The sequence below is a fragment of the Sylvia atricapilla genome, chromosome 2, assembly GCF_009819655.1.
Source record: "Sylvia atricapilla isolate bSylAtr1 chromosome 2, bSylAtr1.pri, whole genome shotgun sequence".
NCBI classification, from domain to species: domain Eukaryota; kingdom Metazoa; phylum Chordata; class Aves; order Passeriformes; family Sylviidae; genus Sylvia; species Sylvia atricapilla.
In genome coordinates, this window is record NC_089141.1 from 26,067,674 (window position 1) to 26,085,739 (window position 18,066).

At 40.8% G+C, this 18,066-nt stretch overlaps 2 protein-coding genes across 2 annotated transcripts; both read left to right on the top strand.

Moving 5' to 3' along the window:
* Positions 1-8,131: 8,131 nt before the first annotated feature.
* Positions 8,132-12,267, top strand: LOC136375522 (taste receptor type 2 member 40-like). Its single transcript, XM_066341072.1, has one exon. The coding sequence runs from the start codon at positions 11,215-11,217 to the stop codon at positions 12,145-12,147; it is 933 nt and encodes a 310-aa protein (XP_066197169.1). The 5' UTR covers positions 8,132-11,214; the 3' UTR covers positions 12,148-12,267.
* Positions 12,268-14,204: 1,937 nt separating this feature from the next.
* LOC136373891 (taste receptor type 2 member 40-like) lies at positions 14,205-15,953 on the top strand. The gene has a single exon (XM_066338927.1). The coding sequence runs from the start codon at positions 14,205-14,207 to the stop codon at positions 15,132-15,134; it is 930 nt and encodes a 309-aa protein (XP_066195024.1). The 3' UTR covers positions 15,135-15,953.
* The last annotated feature ends 2,113 nt before the right edge of the window (positions 15,954-18,066 follow it).

Genomic DNA, 18,066 nt, shown 5'->3' on the forward strand with positions numbered 1-18,066 from the left:
TAAATACTTCTCATGTAAATTGATTGAGATTTGATTTAATGAAAGTAACAAAACAGTCTTTTGTTGGCCACAATTGACATCTTACAGTGAACTACACCAACTATATTACTATTTGCAAATTATCTGGACAAATTTGTTCATTACAATATCCAGTTTCTTCATCCGTCTTAACTGTGTCTGTATCTGAACTCTTCCACCTTCATAATTACAGCATCTAACAGCTCCCAAGCTTTATGTAATGAAGTAAATTTTGCTTCTCTTTTCTCTGTGAACACTATCTAAGTCTTAAAATTCATGTGGGCAAGGAATTTATTGTGTTTTTTGATTATAAAATGGTTATGATAATTTTGAACACAATGTCATTAAAATTAAAGCAAGTAATAAAACCTTGGCTGAAGTATTCACCTGAGGAGACAAAAAAAGGCTTTGGTCAGTATGCTGGGATTATATGACTGCCAATAATGTGGTTTCATATACCAGTGTCTTAAACAGGTACTCTCATCTCCTCTTGATTAAGTGAAATTTTACCACATAATTTTTCAAAACATTACATTGATATTGCCACAACACATGGATTATCCCACACATGCTACCTAGAAATACTTTGACTGTGTATGTATGGACAATTTTTACTAGACCTTGTAAACTAATCAGGACACATCCTGAAAAGCAGATGGATCACAACTACATTTCAAGAGTGCATGGGATGTTTCAGGAAAGGAAACCTGAGAAATACCTCTCTTTCTCAATGAAGAGCACAGCTCTTTGAATTAGTACATGTTTCAATGGTGCTGTGATGCTGAGAAAGCTGCCTTGCAAGATCTAGTGTGCTGGTAATACTTCTTCTTTGAAGGCATTACATATACCATAGTAACATTATATGTTGTATCTAATAGACATTATTGTTGGATTCTGGATACTGTTGGAAAAGTATGCTCCTGAGTAGCATTCTGCTGTAGTGGACATTGGGTTTTGAGTTTGTTAAGTAATTCAGTAGGAAAGTTGAGCTGTTATGGAGAGAATTAGGTTGCTAAAACTTTTATTTATTCCAAAATTTGTGTATCTCTTTGGAAAGAATGTAGCTTTATTTCATGAGATGCTGCCTCTGTGACTGGTCTGAGATATCCAGGTATAAGGCATATTTTATCTGAAATTATATGATCCACACTTCAGAAAAATCTGTTTGGCTATGGTTATTAGCTGTTGCAAAGTAAGTCAGACATCATAGTTATGTATGTTTTCAAGCAGAGTTTCCTGCATCTGTCAGGGTAAGGACAGAGCATATTTGCATCTGGTAGCAATAAGGCAGTGAAGCATATCTTACATTTTCCACATCACCAATTCGATATGGAAATTTCTTCCAGATTATGTGTCACAGGACAGTGGCATCTTCTGCCTGAAAGTGACAGTCGGTATTTATATTTAAGCCTTGAAAAAGCTCTGCCTTGGAGGAGATTGCATGATGGCATTGTAAACACTCTGATGCGGTTTTGAAAGTACAACCTGTAGAGCTTTGGGCATCTTGAGAGCTGAACATGTGAAGCATTCACGTATACATGAAAATCGTGCTGTTGTTTTTCCTGCTAGCATTGTAGGTTTCCTTGAAGACACTTTTATCACCTACAGAAAGCAAAGACAAAAAGTTTGCCTGTATCATTTTCCTAATTACAGAAGCAGGAAGAGGGGCTTGAGGGAGGGAGGGAGGGCAGGGAGGGAGAAGACGTCACAAGTAATCCTTATCAGCTCATTCCCTTCTTATCTTCAAGGCACATATGACAGCTCTGCTCCCTTGACTCCACAAATTTGTAAGAGAACCTCTGGCTTTTTTCTCTGTGACAGACGCTTTCTCTTCTCTATAGAGTGCATTAGCTTCTTCCAAATCTAACACTGATCAGCACATTGAAAAAAATTTAATGTTTGACATGCCTTCCAGATGTTACACATAAAAATGTTTAATAGCAATTATCTTTTAGATACCTCTTAGAATTAATTAGATATATGATTCAAAGTAATATGATTGCATTAAGTATGTTGATGTGCATTTGACAGACATTGTTGCACGTCTTTCTTATGTTAATTTAAATGGTTAGTATTTCAAAGGGTTCGGAATCAAAAGCAGATATCAGCAAATTATTTTCCTAATATCTGTACTGAAGTGGAATTGAATTGACACTTTGGTCTTCTACATCATGTGCATAGTAAATTCCACTGCAACAGTCTGGTAGAGTGAGGTTTTGATACATGGATTGATATTCCATCTTCAACCTTCCAAAATAAATATGTATCACAGACTGCACAAAAGATTGCTCTTTCAAAAAGAGCATTGGAAAAACATGGTGAGGCAATGTTAATGTCACTGGCCATCTTAAAAACTCTTGTAAAAAGGCTATCACTTACAAAGAGACTGCACTTAAATTTAAAAAAAACCCCCTTACTTAACTCAAGCTTTTCTACCTCAAATGGTCCCTGGTGCTACTACCACTGAGCAGCACAACATGAAAGAAAATCTCCTTTATATGAAAGACTGTCTGCTAAAGGTTAGTAATAATTTTGGTAATCATCAAAAGCACAAATTCGGTCTGAAAACATCAGAACACTGTAGCACTTGTTCCTTTACTAAAGAAGTTCAGAAAACTGGAGGCAGGACAGCCTGAGAGCCATAATATTCCATTGTAGGTTGGAAGACTGATGACAGGATAAATTCAATTTAAACAGTTGGAGCTCCACAGTTGGAGCTGTCATTCAGAGATCTAGCAGAGTGTTCTAACTGCCCCACAGGTGACAGAGAGGGATCCCTTCTGGGGCAAAAGTGCTCTCAGACCCTCTCAGTCACATACACAGATGGCAACTTTTCACCCTTTTAACCACCCAAAACTTGCTCTCTCATCTAGCATCAGTCCATCAGTACACAAACTCAAAGACTCACAGAATGCTTTGGTTGGAAGGGACCTTTTAAATATCATCCAGTTCAATCATCTCATGGTCAGGTTGCTTAATCTATCCAAGCCTTGAACGCTCCTCGTGAGGAGGCATCCACCACTTCCCTGGGCAACCTGTCCTTGCAAATTTCTGGGACATCCTTATTCAGGAAAAAAAGAACAGAAAAGTCATTGATACTTCTAACCACAACCACCAGTTAATAGACTTTAGGTTCAGAGGAGACAGGAAGAAGAGGAGAGACCAAAGTTTGTAACCACAGATTAGCTCAATGTGTGGCAATTCAGTTACCTGGATGAATTTGCTGAAGACAATGGGGAAAAAATGAGGAATAGCCTGACCTGTGTGAGTCCTTCAAACTGAAGATTGATCAGTCCATCCATAAGGAAGACTATACTCAAACCTGGGATCCAGGTGGATAGAATGGATACAAGATAAGGTGAACTGGGAAGTAGACAGGAAGGGTATCCTTGATGACAGGGATTGGTTTCAGGTACTAGGAAAGGAAAGTCTGAGAATGAAGGGTAGGAGGATAGAGAAGATTAGGCAAGAAAGACAGTGAAAATAAGAATGGCAGAAAATGCTAAAGTTGAAACTAAAACCACCTTATTTTTCCCTGTCCTACATGAATGTACATGAGTTTCCTGGTCATAACCCTATCCTACATGAATGTCTTCTATTATTTTTTGTGTTACTTTAATATCTCATTTGTTGCTTCATTGGGCACAACCTCTAAGAATAAATGGCATAATTAGAATATCACTTCAGGCTATTGTTAAAGATTTTGTCGTTCTTTTGTACTTACTGTACGAGTGAGAACTTGATTTGTTTTTCTCTGGGTAAAGACTAGTTTTAAAAATTTTAAAAAAATATTTTTGTGGTTGTATATCTTTTTATGCATTCAGATATTCACTGTGAAACCATTCCAAAACACCCATGAGGCATAGTTTTCCATTCAGAAAAGTGAGTCCTAGCCTCTGAAGCATTTATTTAAGGAGAGCAAAAAAAGAATGAAAGTATAATCCCTGAATAAGCAGCCACACAGCCTTCTACTGAGGAGGCATGCTAAGGCAAATGAAATATCTGAGTCCAGCAGACTGCCAGAGGGCTTCTCTTAGAATTGAGTGTGTATCAACTCTGTTCTTCCTTCTTCACAGTGCACCACCTTCCAATATACATCCTAGAAAACCATTTTCCATAGCTCTTTAAAGTGCTTGTTATCTGCTTTGTTTTTTACAATTGCTACAGGCTGATTTAAAGGGATGTTTCCTGTAAAACTCTGTTCTGATTCTGAAAAATGACTATACCAAAAATACCCTTTCATATGCAACATAATCAAAAGTGGTGAATTTGATAATATAAAAGCTATGTCCTGTGCTTTACTATAATAGCCCCACAGATATAATTCAGATGAAAGACACTCTTGGGTGAGATATGGAGTTGTACCTACTTATGGAAAACTCACGCTAATTGCTATGCTTGGTGACAGCAAAATAGAACAAAGCCTTATAACCTAAATGATGTGTGCCAATGTGTGAGGTGAAAATGGCCTTGAATTTCAGAGATTATGTGTATAACAAGCAGGATTGTTTATATTTCACATGTAGATTATGTTCTTCTGGTGCAGAATCACTTGAATCATGTTACAATGCAATAGCCACTAGACCACAACTCAGATGTCTCAAAATGTGTATTTTAACTGTAATGCCGCAACAAGAAACTATATGGAAGCATAGCACGTACAGTTAAATTTGAAACTATATGAACTTCATGGCCATTCAAAATACTTTAGAAAGTATCAGCAAGACATTGTTTTAAAGTATTTTTTGTTAGAAGTACATCCATAATAACTACCATTAGTTAAATCTGTGGACCAGACAGCAAAGTGTCAATCAGTCACAAAAATTCTCATCAGTTCAGCCCCTAAATCTGCTGTCCCCATTTGTGATTTAGATTCAACTTAGATACTAAAGCTCTTCATATACTTTGCAATATGACAATGTAATGCTTGTAAAATCAAAGGCTGACATACGAAAAAATTAAAATTACCTCATCTTTCCTGAGCAGAACCTTCACATTCTTTCTTCTGTATTTCCACCACAATTTCATTTTATGTCTCCTCTTCTTACCCTTTCCATCCTCCTCAGCATCTCCAGTTATTGCACTGTGTTTCAGAAGTTAAAGCTTAAACTCAGAGTTCTGGAGATTTCAGGTTCCATTTGTATCTTTCACTCAGTTGTAATATGTGATTTTGAGTCATCAGGTAACTTGCCAGTGCATATCAGTCATCAGTGCACTATGGCAATGCATTTGCCCAGCAACATGACATATTTTAAATTGAACTAAATAATTTTTCTGTGTGACTGTGAGGTATTATTAAGTCTCAAACACTTTGGTTCACCAAACAGCCATATTATCTGGGAAAGATTTTCTCCCAGAATGATGAAATGGAAACATATGTAATTTTAGTAGAGTTCTATATAGTTGGATAAATAAGCTTCGCTTTCATTCACTTCTCTTCTCCAAGGCAGGATCAGCTTTCCTAGTGGCAGTCCTGCAGCTTTTTGTTCAGACCCTTTTAAAAAGTTTGCAATGAAAATCTACATGAATTTTCTCCTCTAAGTTTTAGCACTAATTGCAAAAAGGATCTGGCTTTGTAATTATGAAACCAGTCACTCCTTGCCCTCTCCATAGTGCACTTTCAGAAAAGTTTATTCCTGTATCTTCAGAGTTATTGTTGCATGTTTGTTAGTCCTTTTGCAGATTTCTTCTCTCTAAACCAAAAATGTGTGTTCCTTCCAATTTTTATAGTTCTGCAACACAACTTTATTAGAGCTACGTACAAGAGTACAATGCCTTAATTTATACAACAAACAAAAACTTCTGGTTGTATCTCCCAGCATGGTATTCATTTTTATTACAGCTTTCTTCACAAATCTATATATGCATGTGTTTATTCATATCATTTGTCCATCTTTTATCAGACTGCATCTCCTGCTTGCCAAAATGATTTTGAATTCTGAATCTGTCTTCCAAAACTATGGGCAGCCTAAGCCTAGTGCCATATATAAACCTAGCAGTGTCCAGTCACCAGAAAAATAAAATTCCCCCCGCAAATACTGAACGCAATATTCCAGATGCCACCTTAAAAAGCGTGGAGGAAGAGAATCACTTTCTGTAATCTACTGGCTGTGCTCCTGGTAAACCAGATTAGAGTGCTGTACACTGTATACTTATTCTCTAGATATTCACTGAACTACTTTATGTACTACTCTACCCATCTACTGTGGTAGTTAGTTCCGATTTCTTTGTCAAGCCCTTGGAATTTATTTGTGTTGAATAGTGCTCATATAACTCATTTTACCACCAGACAATAAAAAGGTGATACTGGGATGGACTCATTGATGAAGTTCCCAGGCACTGCTGTGGTGAACATGGTTAGGGGCTCTGCACTGCTTTTGGGGTTTTGACTGCCGAGTTTCAGAGCAAACTTCCGCAGCACAGCTGACTGCCTTAAAACAAATTGCTGGGAGAAGCCTCTGTAGGGCTCAGCCCCTCTCCTTTCAGAAGCTGCTCCTAAGCTGGGTGCTCACCCCTGCTCTCTCCCCGAGCTGTTCTGCAGCTTTATCTGAGTCTTTCAACCTGCCTAGCTGACCTGGATACTGATCCTGGCCTACAGATTGGTTTGATCTTGGACATGTCTTATCACTATGGACACATCTGATATGACTGGACTGCTGGCTGACCCATCACAGAGCTTCTCTGTTATCCTTGCCCATAGGAGATGGGACTGCATGCTTGACAGTCCTGTCCTTACCTGCCTTGTGGCGATGCCAACTTTTTGTATCTCCTTTCCGTATGGAACAGCTCCTCTTGCTGCTCCTTGGCATGGCCATAGTAATGTATGCTTCCACCATAATTCTCCCTGTGTGCTTACAGGATGTTGAGCAGCTTTTGAAATACTTGACTACTAGGCTTCTATAGTAGCCTTTCTGTATAAACTGTGTATGGGGATATATACGTACTTTGTCAGTTGACTCCATGAGGATGGGGTGTTCAGGTTCAGCTAGCACTCATCTGATCTGATCTCTCATTTTGACTCATGGGTAGGCACTCTGGAAGATGCCTGAGAGACCTTTGTCTCCATCTGCACCATGGACTCAGACAGTGCCTGACAATCAGCATTGAGGGAGTAAGGCTGCAAAATGCAATGGAGCACCTTCTTCTCAGGTATTGGCAACCAGAATGTGATATGGTGACAGTGACAGGCATGAGATCACTACATAGAACCTTAAACTGACCCTTCGCAGATCAAAATGTGTCACCTCCTCCTGTTCCACCAAAGTGCACAACAAATATGATCCCAGCACTGGACAGTCATTTTCCGCAGGGTGAAGGAATTGTCTACTCATCAGCAGCCTCCTTTGACCCTTAGGGGAGAAAAAGATTGGTCCAGTACTTTCTAGATAATTCCTAAGCATGAACATAATTGCGACTGCAGTAGCAGAATCAAATCCAGCAGCTGGAATGGCAGCAGTACCTCTCAGATTGTCAGCCCACTGCCAGATGATGTAGGCTTGGCCTGGCTTCTGAGGTCTGCAGTGAGTAGAGGCATATGAGTCACTCTGGATCTCTAAGCCATGGAAACAAAGGTCATTCCCTGGTGTGGGTTACCAGGATAATACAAACACATAATATAAATATGCATGAAACAATTACATGTTCTGTAGTTTGTTGCATACAGGATGAATTGCAATTTACTAACAGCCAATCAAATATTAATTTAGAATTATTTCTGTAAGCAGTTTGCTGACTGCAAACTGTGTCAGATTCTCTAATTGTACAACATTAGGAGGGTACTGTAGTATCTTAATGACTACTACCTACTAACAGATGTTTCATTGTCACATAATTTCATGGAATGTCTAAATTATCCTGTTGAAACATCTCCAGCAGAGATGGCATTTTTGATATTTGTTTAGAGCAGTCTCTATTTTGCTATATATATCACTATTCTACTTAATTGGATTCTGTCATTGATTGTCATTGGGCCGTATTGCTACAAGTGGAAGAATCCGTTATCCTGATGATGCGTGGATACTATGGCTCTGTTTCCTTGAAGTCAAGCTAGGGAATGAGGCTGAGCACATACTCCTTGGGTAGGTATCCCTGCCTGTGATGGGGAGGCTGGAACCAGAAGATCTATAAGATGCCTTCCAGTCCAAATCATTTGTGTTGGTATAGCACAGATGGTAAAAACTAATTAGTGATTTACTTTTAAGACTGATGGCTGGATTGTCCAGTTAAATACAGGTATACACCTCTGGGCCACACAGGCTTAAAATCAGCCTGGGGAGTTCCTCTTCCTTCTGGTGGGCCACCAGGTAACACCGTGTGCAGCAGGGGCCAGTCCAGATCCCACTGCCTCTGGGTGGCTGGGCTGGGCCAGGCCCAGCTGGGCCACCGGGAGCTGCTGCCCACAGGGGAGCAGCCCGGGCCAGCTGAGCTCCTTTTCCCCACGGCTGCTGGTGGGGGAGAGGGGAGGCTGCAGCTTGGCAGTGCTGGCCACATGCCAGGGCCCACAGCACAGAGAGCCCGGCCATGGCCAGGCCCAATGGCAGCTGGCAGCAAGAAAGGGAAGCCTGCAGACTCTGGTAGCAGCTCCGTGCTGGGCCACCCTGGGTGGGACCCAGGGATGGGAGCAGGAGGCATCCACCAGCCAGACTGCTCCAAGATCTCTCACCCTGAGCTCTCTTCCTCCATCCCCACAGCTTTTGAAAATCCTAGAGTCTGCTGCCCAGCAGAGATCACCTGACTGTCTGCAGGCCCAGGCTTGAATGTTAGCACTTTCCTGACACAGACTGAAACTTTTTAAAACTCTAATCCTTCTCAGAGAGAGGGAAAAGGCCAAACTGGAGATATGTAATAGGACAATATGAAGATATCAAAGTCAGTAAAGGAAGAGTGATGCCTTAGGTGAAAGAGCTGACAAGTTGCCTTGGTCCTAGGCTGAAAATCTCCTATAAGTTGTGGTAACAGACTGTAATATGAATATGCTAGAGTATTCCTTTAAATTGTAGACAATATGAATTGGGGAGATGATTACTTACATTTGTGGATTTTTGAGCAGCAGGATCTGTGATTTATTAAACGAATATTGAATTAGAAACTGCAATCTAGTGATCCCATGCGATGTTTGAACAGAGAGGTGAGAAGAAGCCCTTTGTGCCAGTGAAGAAGTGAGAATATATCTTTGTTCCCTAAGATGAAGAATCCAATGCCTTTGGAGTTGTACATCTTAAGAAGGTGATACCCCCGTATGTGTGTGAGTGCACAGCCCATATGTAGTCACAGGAAAGGCTATGTGATATGGGAGGTCCACAACCGCAGAAGTTCCCAGGCAGGCTGCTTTTGTGAGAGTTGGAAGTCACAGGCAGATTGTTTCTCTTGTGAAAAGTTACCAGAACAGAACGGGAGAGACTTCTCTCTCTCAAAAGACTGGATGAAAGACTATTTTATAGGTGGTACTGACCTAGAGTTCTAAGTTTTGGGTCTTTGCATTGTTTGTGCAAAAGTTAACATTTTGTGGTGGGAGAAGGGGTTGTTTTGGAAGGTTCATTTGTTTTTTTCCTTTTTTTCCCTCTTTTTGGTGCGTGTTAAAAAAACTATCTTTGTAACCTTTGAATTAGGCCTGTTTTGCATTTTTCTCCTAATCCTATCTCACATCAGAAAATACACTCAAACCACTACCCTAAATTTGAACATGAAACCACTACACTATTTTATGATTGTATCATCATGCAATCTATAGAGACACACACAAGCACATATAGTCAGACTACTCAAGCACCCAGTTGGCCATGCAGATCCCATGGACAGGAAGTACTTGAAAATTTTACTTGCAGAATGCTTTGAAAATTTAGCTAATCCCACTGTGAAGGCATCAGAATTAGCAAGACATTGAAAATCTAAGTATCCAGAGCATGAAGACAAACCTCTACATTTTTTCAGCAATGTTTCAAGCCTTGTGACATTCAACTCAGTACTTTACAAAATTTCATCAAACCTAATGACAAATGTGTAGAGAAGCCTCCTTTGAGGTTTCTTGCCTCACAGCAAAAGACAAAATGTCACAGACCACCAGAAAAACACATATTCTTCCTGTCATAAAAGGTAAAAATGGCTGTGATAATACACAGAAAACAGTAGAGCAGCAAACTTCTGTTAGAAGACACATAGAAAATACTGCTGAAGGTTTGAAGAGACAACTATCAGCACAAATTGCATACTGGAAGAGGAATCCTGAGTGGATGGATAAAAGAGCAAATGTTTCTACAAGGCCCCAGATTAAGGTATTTGACAAATTCTGTTGTTTCAATAGTGAAATAAATGAAAAGCTACCTTCTGTAAGCCGCTGAAAGGAAGATTAACCACAAAAACTATATTGTCAACAGTAAATTATTTCTTTAATTAAAATGTTTTCTGGAAGAGCTGTGGAAGTGTAAAGACCAGTGCAACAGCTGCTTTGACTGCCATAAGAGAAAGATTGAGTGCTAAGGTTATGTAGTCACCAGTACACTTGGAATTCATTCACTGCAATGTCCGCAGATGAGTTATTACAGCAAAGAAACTGGAACTAGACCTGCAAAAGCTGCTACAAGATGTCATCAAATTGGTTCATTTCATAAAAACAAGACCTTGAAACACTAGAACTTTACAATTGTGCAATGACAGGGGAGAGACATTGAAATTTCTTTATACCTCTGATGGGTCGACCTTGATTAGCTGTCACCAAGCCTATTAGCAAATATTTGAATACATCTGATAAAGACAAGGACCTGCCCCAGAATTAGAAGAAGCCACAGAGATTACACTCATAAACTAAGAAGACATGAAAGTGCAAGACAGGGAGTGATTAAGAAGTTACATACAAAAACAAATCTAGGCATGATTGTATCAGACAATCAGACACCAGAATGGAAACCCAAGTTCTGAGCTGTTCTATAACCCTTCCAATGCAAATACCTTCACCAAAATGAAAACTGTGCAATTGAATCTTGACCCAATTTGCATGCTTAGACAAATCAGCTGACACATCAATCCCAAAAACAAGATGTAAAACAGGAGAAATATTAAATGACATTAGGATACTTCTGCCCCAGAGATAAATACGTGAGCATGTGCTCATAACAGCACACAGAGATTGGCCTTGCCTGACAGATCTGAGCCTTTCAGGGGCCCAGAAGAAGCTGAATAATTGCAAGCACTAAAGTTGCAATGGTCACATCTTTTGATCTCTTTTATCTATCAATTGCAATAATTGAATCCACGTCAGGAATTCTAGGAAATGGAATTATCTTGGCTGCCTGTTCATCAAGCTGCACTGGAAGAAAAAAATTGTCCCCATATGATATGATCATGATCCCATTGAGTTCATCTAGATTGATTTTGCAAACCTGGAGTACAATGGATTTCTTCATGACTATTTTTAGCAAACACTCCTATTATAAAGAAAACGTGTATGAAGTTTCCAAGATAATTTTTGCATTTCTGAACTACTCCAGCCTCTGGTTTGGAGCCTGGCTTAGTGTCTTCTATTGCATCAAGGTTGCCACTTTTACACAGGCTTTCTTCATCTGGCTGAAGCAAAGAATTGCCAGGCTGGTGCCCTGGATGCTGCTCACATCATGGCTCTGCTCCGTCACAGCCGCTATTCCCTTCGCCTGGCATGTCTACGAGATGCACAATAACTTCACTGCTCCTTCACCCACGACAAACTCTTCAGCAATGGGAACCACAAGGAAAGACAGTTTGGGTGTATTGATTCTCTCTAATGCAAGCACAATTTTGCCTTTAATACTGTCTGTTGTTTCAAGTATCCTGCTGATTCGATCTCTGTGGATACACACCAGACGGATGCAAAATAATGCAGGTGGCTTCAGGGATCCCAGCTTAGAGGCCCATATCAGTGCCATCAAGTCTGTCTGCTCCTTCCTCATTCTTTACATTATATATTTTATTTGTGTGTTTACTATCTTGTTCAATGGTTTTCCACCTTTAAGCAACGGAGAATTGATCTTTGTAGTTTTAATGGCTGCCTGTCCTACAGGACACACCATAATCCTAATTTGGAGCAATCCAAAATTTCGAGAGCTGCCAGCCAGGATTTGGCACCACACTAGCTGTCATGTCAGAACTGCATTCATGTGAAAGACAGTGGCTTAGCCTAGTTTAGATCCAAATGAATTAATTAAATGATTATTGAAATCATCAGAGGTATAAATGGTGGAATGCTGGGATGAGTAGATTAGGGCCTTGATCTGCAGCCATGAAGAAAATTCTTTACTTGGATGTGAGTCTTATTATGAATAATTGTGCACCTTGTCTACTATCTGCTGTTGTACTTGCCTTGGAAACCACCACAGCAGACACACAGGGCCAAAACTGACTAGAATGTAATCTCTTGGCATGCTTTCAGTTACAATTCATGATAGAAATAGAACAGACCAGGTTAAGCACAGGCATGGCTGCATTCTGTGAATACAAGGATTGAATGCTGTTTCCCATTACTCAAAGCTCCTAATGAGGATGCTAAGGAATGCCCAATATTTTAAAAATATCTCATTGATCATTTTTGACTCTGTTTGAACTCAAGAAAAATATTTGTTGATTCTAAAGATATGTATAAGATTTCAGTTTGGTTCAGGGAAGAATGACATGGCCTTTTGAGTTTCCTCCTCTTGCTGAAAGAGTGATCTGTGTCAATGGTAATTATTGTTACATCAGCTTCATGACCCTTTTCGGATACAGTGGGATCTTACACCCTTTTAAAACACTGACACAGAAACATCCAGGACTTCAGCCTTGTGTTCACTAAGCCCATCCTGATTCAATATGTCTGATTTGGGTGTTGTCAATCTGTATGAAGCAATGTACCTGTAACTGACCTGAGTCTGTGCCTCAAGAATTGTATTTTTAAACTTTTAAAAAATACCAAGTCAAAGGATATCTTGTGTTGGAGTCTTCCTTCCCCTTGTGACAGAAACTGTGCCACAGGTGCCAGCAGTATCCTCCATGAACACTTTTTATGCCACTGAACAGACATGCAGAAAATTCAGCACATGGCTGAATGACACCCTGACATGCCACTGCCAACACCAGGCATTGTCACCATGCTGCTTCCCAGCTCAGCACCATCAGACACCCGTGTTGGGAGGGTTGGTCCATCCTCTGCCCTTCCCTGCTCTCCCCTCACTGGCCCTCAGGAGCAAACCTCTGTGCAACCAGCAAAACACACCAGCTGTGCTCAGCCCACAATCCCTGTGTGCTGTCCTGCTCCTGCCTGAGCTCTGAGGCACACGGCTGCTCAGCAGGGACACCCTGAACAGCTGCTCTCACACAGTTTGGTTGATGTTCCATTATTCTACATTCCTCATGCACACGAGGATCCAAAGCGGTCCCTGTGCTGTTTTCCTGCCTCTTGACGTACATCTCCCCTCCAAAGCTCTCTTTCCACAGAATTAAATCAAGTAGTTACCAGTTCATTAGCATTTGGAAATCTAAGAAGGAAAGCCAACAAAAATATTGGAAGGTTCGTCACACTGTCAGTATTCTAGAAGACATTTCTAATTGACCAGCTACTTAACTATTGTCATATAGGCAAATTTTCTATGATACTCATTTCATACACGATCTACTAAATCCCTGTGTTCCTCTAGAAAATTATAATGCTTAAATCTCTCCACACACAAAAGAAAAAGATGATAATCCTCTTTGAAGCAGAAATTTGAAAATATCTGATAAAGAAAAGAGCTCTCCCAGTATTAGAAGAGGCCATGGCAAGTATGTCTCATAAACCCTGAAGAGAATACAGTGCAAGAAAGGGAAACATTAAGGCATCAGATAGAAAAAGCAAATCTAGACACGTAAAGGAGGGCATCAAACACTGGAGTGTAAACCCACATTTGTAAACACCTCGGTTCACGTGCTCCGTAACCCTTCCAGTGCATATCCTTTCACCAAAATGAAAAGTATGTAATTGAATCTTGATCCAGTTTGCATACTTAGACAAATTAGCTGAGACATCAACCCCCAAACCAACATGCAAAACAGTAGAAATGTAAAATGACATTAGGGTACTTCTGCCCCAGAGATAAATACGTGAGCATTGCCTACAAGAGCTCCTTGGGATTGGCAGTGCCTGGCAAATATAAGGCTTTAAGGGGCTCAGGTGAAGCGGAGTGATAACTGTGAGCTCTTGGGTTACAATGCTGCCCTCTTTTGCTCTCCTTTGTCTTTCAATTGCTATAATTGAATCCATGGCAGGAATTCTAGGAACTGGGATTATCTGGGTTACCTGTTCATTGAGCTGCATTAGGCGCAAAATGTGGTCCCCATATGATATGATCATGATCTCATTGAGTTCATCTAGATTCATTTTGCACTTCTGGACTGCACTGGATTTCCTAATGAATATATTTTATGGAGCTTACTTTGACACAGAAAGCTTGTTAACAGCTGCCAAGATAATTTTTGCATTTCTGAACTACTCCAGCCTCTGGTTTGGAGCCTGGCTTAGTGTCTTCTATTGCATCAAGGTTGCCACTTTTACACAGGCTTTCTTCATCTGGCTGAAGCAAAGAATTGCCAGGCTGGTGCCCTGGATGCTGCTCACATCATGGCTCTGCTCCGTCACAGCCACTATTCCCTTCGCCTGGCGTGTCTATGAGATGCACAACTTCACTGCTCCTTCACCCACGACAAACTCTTCAGCAATGGGAGCCACAAGGAAAGACAGTTTGAGTGTATTGATTCTCTCTAATGTTGGCATAAGCATGCCTTTAATACTGTCTGTTGTTTCAAGTATCCTGCTGATTCGATCTCTGTGGATACACACCAGACGGATGCAAAATAATGCAAGTGGCTTCAGGGATCCCAGCTTAGAGGCCCATATCAGTGCCATCAAGTCTGTCTGCTCCTTCCTCATTCTTTACATTATATATTTTATTTGTGTGTTTATCATCTTATTTAAAGTTTTTACACCTTTAGGCAAAGGAGACTCGATCTGTGTAGTTTTAATGGCTGCCTGTCCTACAGGACACACCATAATCCTAATTTGGAGCAATCCAAAATTTCGAGAGCTGCCAGCCAGGATTTGGCACCACACTAGCTGTCATGTCAGAACTGTATTCATGTGAAAGACAGTGGCTTAGCCTAGTTTAGATCCAAATGAATTAATTAAATGATTATTGAAATCATCAGATGTATAAATGGTGGGATGCTGGGATGAGTAGATTAGGGCCTTGATCTGCAGCCATGAAGAAAATGGGAATTTGCTTTACTTGGGTGTGAGTCTTATTATGAATAATTGTGCACCTTGTCTACTATCTGCTGTTGTACTTGCCTTGGAAACCACCACAGTTTCTCTAACACAGCAGACAACCAGGGCCAAAACTGACTAGAATGTAATCTCTTGGCATGCTTTAAGTTACAATTCATGATAGAAATAGAACAGACCAGGTTAAGCACAGGCATGGCTGCATTCTATGAATACAAGGCTTGAATGCTGTTTCCCATTACTCAAAGCTCCTAATGAGGATGCTAAGGAATGCCCAATATTTTAAAAATATCTCATTGATCATTTTTGACTCTGTTTGAACTCAAGAAAAATATTTGTTGATTCTAAAGATATGTATAAGATTTCAGTTTGGTTCAGGGAAGAATGACATGGCCTTTTGAGTTTCCTCCTCTTGCTGAAAGAGTGATCTGTGTCAATGGTAATTATTGTTACATCAGCTTCATGACCCTTTTCGGATACAGTGGGATCTTACACCCTTTTAAAGCCACTGTCACAGAAACATCCAGGACTTCAGCCTTGTGTTCAGTAAGCCCATCCTGATTCAATGTCTCTGGTTTGGAAGTTGTCAATCTGTATGAAGCAATGTAGCTGTAACTGACCTGAGTCTGTGCCTCAAGAATTGTATTTTTAAACTTTTAAAAAATACCAAGTCAAAGGATATCTTGTGTTGGAGTCTTCCTTCCCCTCGTGACAGAAACTGTGCCACGGGTGCCAGCAGTATCCTCCATGAACACTTTTTATGCCACTGAACAGACATGCAGAAAATTCAGCACATGGCTGAATGACAGCCTGACATGCCACTGCCAACATCAGGCATTGTCACCATGCTGCTTCCCAGCTCAGCACCATCAGACACCCGTGTTGGGAGGGTTGGTCCATCCTCTGCCCTTCCCTGCTCTCCCCTCACTGGCCCTCAGGAGCAAACCTCTGTGCAACCAGCAAAACACATCAGCTGTGCTCAGCCCACAATCCCTGTGTGCTGTCCTGCTCCTGCCTGAGCTCTGAGGCACACGGCTGCTCAGCAGGGACACCCTGAACAGCTGCTCTCACACAGTTTGGTTGATGTTCCATTATTCTACATTCCTCATGCACACGAGGATCCAAAGCGGTCCCTGTGCTGTTTTCCTGCCTCTTGACGTACATCTCCCCTCCAAAGCTCTCTTTCCACAGAATTAAATCAAGTAGTTACCAGTTCATTAGCATTTGGAAATCTAAGAGGGAAAGGTGACCAAAAAGTTGGATGGCACCTCACAGGGCCAGTCTTCTGGGAGACTTCTCTGTCTGCGACTGACCAGCTCATTAACTATTGTCATATGAATAAGTAGATCTGAAAGATGCATTTTATACACTGTCTACTTGATTCTTCTGTTCTACTGGTTAAATTATAAGATAAGTTTGATACGGGTTTGTGCTGCGCAAGAAAATAACAACTCCTTTATTAGTAGGAAAATGACAGTTACTGGGATTAGGATCCTCTGAAGACATGCATCTTGTCTGAGAGTTGGCATTTTCTCTTTTCTCCCTTCATTTTATGATCCAGAGGTGGTTTGGTTCCTCCCACCGTTAATCTACCAGTCTGCAACTTGAGAAAGGTCTGAAAGTCATGGAATCAGACCCTTCCAAAACATCTGAACTATTTCCACATACACTAATGCCACATATACTGCATGGGCAGTTTGATTCAACTCTGCTACAGTGAATCTAATCAGGAAAGAAAGAAAATTGAAAGCTCATCCTGCTCTAACAGTGCCAGAAGCACATCATGGAAACTACCTTGTCCTGTAGCTCTTTGTACTTAAGATCAAGGAAAAAGCTCACAACATTTTCTTCAATGTTCACATGTAGCATAAAACAGAGAGACCAGAAAAACCAGTTCCCATTAAAAATGCCTTCCCAGTTTATTGGAATTTAATGATGAAAAAATCATCAGTGAGTAATGCAGAGGAAGAAAGACAGCCATCCTCACTTTTTTTCCTCAAGTGCAGTTTTTTCCAAGTAAAAACTAATTTGATTAGAGTCCCTAGCTCAAGGCAAGAAATGCAAATATCTACATGATTTATCACTACAGGTTCTCTGATTTGCATTCCCATAACCACGCCGGGAATTTTCATAATGGAATTCTGGATGACATGTGATGGACTCAATTTTCAATGCCCATCAAACATTATTTTAAGAAAAAGAAAGCCTTTGTGCCAGGCTGTCCTGCTTTTCTGTGTATGTTGGGACATGGGAAGACAAAAACTATGAATGGACTTTCTGGTGAAATTAAGGCCTTCCTTTTGGGGCTCGGCTGCTTTGATTCAGACACAACTTCCACAGTGCAAATGACTGAGCTTTTAGCAGATTGCTGAGTGAACCCTCAGTGGAGCTTGACTCCCTCTAATTCAGGAGCTGCTTCTAAGCTGGGTGCTCACCCTTGAGCTCTGACTGAGCTGTGCTGCAGCTTTGCCTGGGCCTTTCCCCTTGCTTAGCTCCCCTGGATACTGATCCTGCCTTGCAAACTGGAATTACTGCCTTCATCCTGGGCATGTCTTATCACTCTGGATATGTCTGGCAATCCCTGGACTTGTGGCTGTCCCTAATTGTTCTTGCAGAGCTTATCTGCTATCCTTGCCCCTATGTGGGTGGATTGCAGGTCTGACATTGCCCACACTGTCTTTGCCTTGCCTTGTGGAGAATCCTTCCACATAGACAAAATAACTGAATTTATTGCCAATCAATAGCAGTAGGGAGCAAGGCAAGGCAAAGCAAGGCAAGGCAAGGCAAGAAAA

Bases quoted from the DNA above. Each gene is read 5' to 3' on its own strand.
- LOC136375522 (XM_066341072.1), top strand. From the start codon at position 11,215: ATGGTCACATCTTTTGATCTCTTTTATCTATCAATTGCAATAATTGAA.
- LOC136373891 (XM_066338927.1), top strand. From the start codon at position 14,205: ATGCTGCCCTCTTTTGCTCTCCTTTGTCTTTCAATTGCTATAATTGAA.